General features: G+C 32.5%; 1 protein-coding gene across 1 annotated transcript; it reads right to left on the bottom strand.

Annotated features, from left to right (window-relative positions):
• Positions 1-3,048: 3,048 nt before the first annotated feature.
• LOC120115624 lies at positions 3,049-4,180 on the bottom strand. The gene is made up of 3 exons (XM_039136273.1): positions 3,941-4,180; positions 3,552-3,895; positions 3,049-3,463 (listed from the first exon to the last, which is right to left on the bottom strand). The coding sequence occupies exons 1-3, from the start codon at positions 4,178-4,180 to the stop codon at positions 3,049-3,051; spliced, it is 999 nt and encodes a 332-aa protein (XP_038992204.1).
• Positions 4,181-4,530: the final 350 nt, after the last annotated feature.

Raw genomic sequence — 4,530 nt, 5'->3', positions numbered from 1 at the left:
AGGACGACGATTCGTCCAATTTATATAAGCGAGGATTGAGTCCAAACTTTTCCAAAATATGCTGTACTAACCCCACTTTGTCATCAATAGACTAGGATAGGGATCGTTATTTCACTCATATTTGATGGGTTTAGATCTAATTCAACTTCATGAGGTTATGGTTTTTTTTTATAAATAAATTGTTTGACTTGAGTTTCTTAAGAGTATGATTGGATTCGAGTTTAAAATAAAAAAATATTGATTGATATAATATTATAAATATATTTTATATATTTAAGGATGATAGTAATAATATTCTTTTTTATGTTACTCTTTTTAATTAGGTCTATTTTTATATGATAAAAATGAGTTATATATATACATATAGGTTGATCGGGTACGAGTTTTAGTCTCAAAATTCGATTTGGTACAGTACTCTTAAACTTGGGTTGAGTGATGTGGATGAATTAAATTTTCTAATCAAATTTGAGTAGGCAAAAATTTGATATGTCCCGACCTATAGTCATCCCTACTCAGGATAGATCGACGAGTATAAGAGAAATTTCGTCTTTTAAAAGTTTTAAATTCAAATATAATTTATATATAATTTTTTATTGATGATTTAATTTCGTATCTAATAATTAATATCATCGATCAAATTATGTGTTGATCTTTAAATAAATTTGTACTTTGGATTGGACAATTATCGGTTAAAGACATTTAATCCGTGCAAGTCACAGATTAGACATGATATTTTTGTCAAATTCGAATTTATACACAATTCTTTTTCTAAGATCTGTCTTTATTTGCTTTCCATTTGTAACTTCCTATGTTAATCAAAGATTACTAATTTTAGATGGAGTTCATTGAAATTAATTTAGATTAATTAAATCATTACTTTGAGTGCCATAAATAACGTGTTTTGAATTTATAAGATGATTAAAGATAAAAGTAATTAAATCAAGGCTTAAACTAAAAAAATATTCAAATTATATCATTTTTTCCTTTAAGTACCTAAACTATCTTTTGGTCAAATTAAGTCCTTAAACTATTATATGTAATCACTTAAAGTATCTAAACTATTTTTTCAAAATAAGTCCCTAAACTGTAAATCTTTTTTACTTTAAGCCCCTAAACTATTTTTTTTGTCAAAATATGTACCTAGTTTTATACGACATGTCAATATTTTATTGGTCGAAAAATATTTTTCGAACTAAAAAATAATAAGACTTAAAATAATCAAACATAATAATTTAAGGGCTTAGTTTGAAAAAAAATAATTTTGGTACTTAAAGTACAAAGAATACATAATTTGAGTATTTTTTTACTTTAACCCATGAATTAAATAGTGGTTGAAGCAAGTATGAGATTCTGAAGCATGGCAAGAGTAGGAGTATTTGGGTCGGGTTTTTGGTTCACCCGACCCGACCCAAGAACAAAGAGTCCTCCATCCGAGACCCGACCCGACCAAAACAAGTTTTCACCCGACCCGACCCGATACATAATTTAAAAATCCGATCCGACCCGAAATAATAAAAAATATTTTTATTCAATAAAAACAATTACTTAATTGAAAAAAAATATATAGAGAAGTATTATTGTAATTATTTCTAAATATTTAAGATCAAATTGTATATTTTTTCTGGATCGGGTCGGGTATTTTTCACCCTAAACCCGACCCATACCCGAACATCACATTAAAAAATCCCGACCCGACCTGAACCCGATTTTAAAAAAAAATTCCGACTCAATCAGTTTGAGTCGGATCGGAACCGTCTAGTTCGGTCCCATGCCCATCCCTAGTATTTATCCATCAAGTCCTGTATCATTTTTGGTAATATTTATGAAGACGTTTAAAGGAAGGAAGGTAAGATTCCCAATTCCACACACACACACACACACATATATATATATATATTCAGTTTGAAAAAGAAAGAAAAATCTTTAACGTTAAAGCCAAGTTTTAAGTTCAATATTAGATCTATTTTTTTTATCATATTAACGTATCGTTACCTCTACTAGTTAGAAGGTTCCATATTCAATTCTCAATATCTTTAAAATAAATAAAACTAACAGACAACGCTTATAAAATAATTAAAATGGAATAATATTAATGGTTTGAGAATTGATTTAATTTTTTAAAATTAACTTAGAATACAATTATAACTTAAAGATTAATATAAAGTGTTTTAAGATTTAGGGACCAATTTTAGCAAGAATCTAACGCATTCCTCATATATTTCATTATTCCAAAAAAATTCTTCATCGAACTTTATATAAAAGAGTTTAAAATTTTAATCAACTACGACATCCTAATCCTTAATGTAGTAACAACAATGCAACATGAACATGACAAATACAAATGCAACAATTCTCTTTTTTGAATTGTAACATCACAAATGAACAACACCCCCCAAACCTGAGATGTGCATTACCCTCAATGCATACAAACAAAGAGAAAAATAAAATAAAAAAACTTGGGAGATGGGACAACGATACTCTCCTACTTGGGTGTCCTTGGGCTGGTGGTGCTAGTAGGTGAGACATCATCATTCAAGCATAATAGTGGCAGTTGCTGGATAGCAACATCGAGGAAAAATTGGTGATGCAACAGATAATGTTTAGGCATTTCATAGTGAAGTGGAAGTTTATGGTAACTTCCCTTGGGTCCCAATAAAACGATTCTCTTTTATTTTCCTATTGTTGTTGTGGCATCATCACAATGCTCTAGGTCATTTGTGCTTGTGGGTTCGCAACATTGTTCGCAAAAAAACTCTTGCCTACTGGAATTAGCCATGAAGCGCACTTCTTCATTGTCACCATATAAATGCATGGGCTTGACGTTTGAATCTTCGAAGAAGGGCTTTCATTGTAAGAGCTGTGTGAGACCTTCTTCTATGCCTTGGCTACTGTTGTGTTTTTCTGCACCATGGTAGCATTTTTAATTTTCCTCAAGTGCTCATGCCGCAGCTCTATAGTTGACATTGAAGGTGTAGAGCTGCAGTTGATGCTAGGATTAATGTGGAAGCTTTAGATCCCCTCGTTTGTCTTGGTCTCTTTATGATCTGGCTAATCTAATTCCTTTGTTACCGTAACATAGCGAATAACAATCTCAATGTTGTAAGATTCGTCCATACGTTCATGTACAATTTCATCAATGATGTTAATAGAATGACATTCAACATTATCATCATTCATAACAAGATTTAAAATATTAAGGGTAATGTGTTCTTTATTAAGACGTGTAGTAAGTTCTCCCTTTTCAACATCGATTATTACTCTGCCTAAAACAAGGAAGGGTTTGACAAGTATGATCGACACATATTTGTCATCTTCACAGTCTAGAATAATGAAATTTGTATGAAAAATAAAATTTTCCACTTGGATCAACACGTTGTCTATTGTGTTATCAGGGTGAACAATGGACCGATCAACAAGTTGAAGTGTCATGGTAGTATGATGAGCCTTACCAATGCCAAATGTTCTGAAAATAGATAGAGTCATTAAGTTAATACCTGGAACCTACAAATCGATTACCAATAACACAAGGGATAGTAAAACTCCCTAGATACTTTAATTTTGGTGGCAATCTACTCGCAGCTATGGCACTGCACCCTTCAGTAAGTGCAACAGTTTTGAATTCACTAACTCTTTGCTTCTTCAAGAGTACCTCCTTTATAAACTTGATGTAATTCATATTTCGCTCTAATGAATCAATAAATGGAATGTTGATTGTCAATTGTCTGAGCACTTTGATGAATTTTCTGAACCGTTGGTCCTCATTGGCGTTCTTAAATCTTTGGGGAAACAGTGTTGGAGGCCTTGGGTTCAAATGTCTCGACATCGGTGGTGGCATAACAGGAAACATTGTTGTTGGTTTTGTTTCCAAAATTACTACATTATACTGTATTTCTTGCTGTAACATCAATAGTTAGTTCAAGGTCTACTTCCATTTCATTGCCTTTATCTTGCTGTCCGGCCCATCATCATCATTCTTCTTAGGCTCCTCAATAGGCTTTCCAATATGAATATCGCTTTTCGTTGTGGTGGCTTTGTAATGCTCGTAGCAATGAGCTTTCCCTTTTGGCTTTGGAACTTCAGTGTCACTAGGTAACGCTCCTTGTTGTCTACTACTAAGAGAACTTGCCAATTGTCCAACCTGACTTTCTAAAACTCTTAATGATGTTGTTTGACTTGCCATGCACTCCTTCATTAAAGCTTCAAGATAATTAAAGTCGGAATCTTGATTATAATGTTTTCCTTGATAATTCTGACGCGATTATACAACTTATTGTTGCATCTGATGCTGAGGTATCGTCTGTTGCTGATTGTAATGCAGTTGTTGTGGATTTACAACATTTTGACTCCTCCAAGACAAATTGGGATGACTATGAAAGTTAACATTATAAGTGTTTCCATAGGAATTATCGTTCTTATTGTAGTTCCCAACATAGTAGACATATTCAACATTTTGAAGGCATTCCTCATAGCTACGATAATCTCCACAATAAACACATGAGGGAAGAGTGATGTCTTTACCTCGTACATACC

Source organism: Hibiscus syriacus, unplaced genomic scaffold (assembly GCF_006381635.1).
Source record: "Hibiscus syriacus cultivar Baekdansim isolate YM2019G1 unplaced genomic scaffold, ASM638163v2 tig00110267_pilon, whole genome shotgun sequence".
NCBI classification, from domain to species: domain Eukaryota; kingdom Viridiplantae; phylum Streptophyta; class Magnoliopsida; order Malvales; family Malvaceae; genus Hibiscus; species Hibiscus syriacus.
Note: the sequence above shows the minus strand (reverse complement) of the source record. Positions and strands in the feature narration are given on the sequence as shown.

Bases quoted from the DNA above. Each gene is read 5' to 3' on its own strand.
- LOC120115624 (XM_039136273.1), bottom strand. From the start codon at position 4,180: ATGGCAAGTCAAACAACATCATTAAGAGTTTTAGAAAGTCAGGTTGGA. The intron at 3,896-3,940 runs GCAATGAAATGG...TTGATGTTACAG, and splicing joins GGCCGGACAGCAAGATAAAG to CAAGAAATACAGTATAATGT. The intron at 3,464-3,551 runs GTATCTAGGGAG...ATCTATTTTCAG, and splicing joins AGATTGCCACCAAAATTAAA to AACATTTGGCATTGGTAAGG.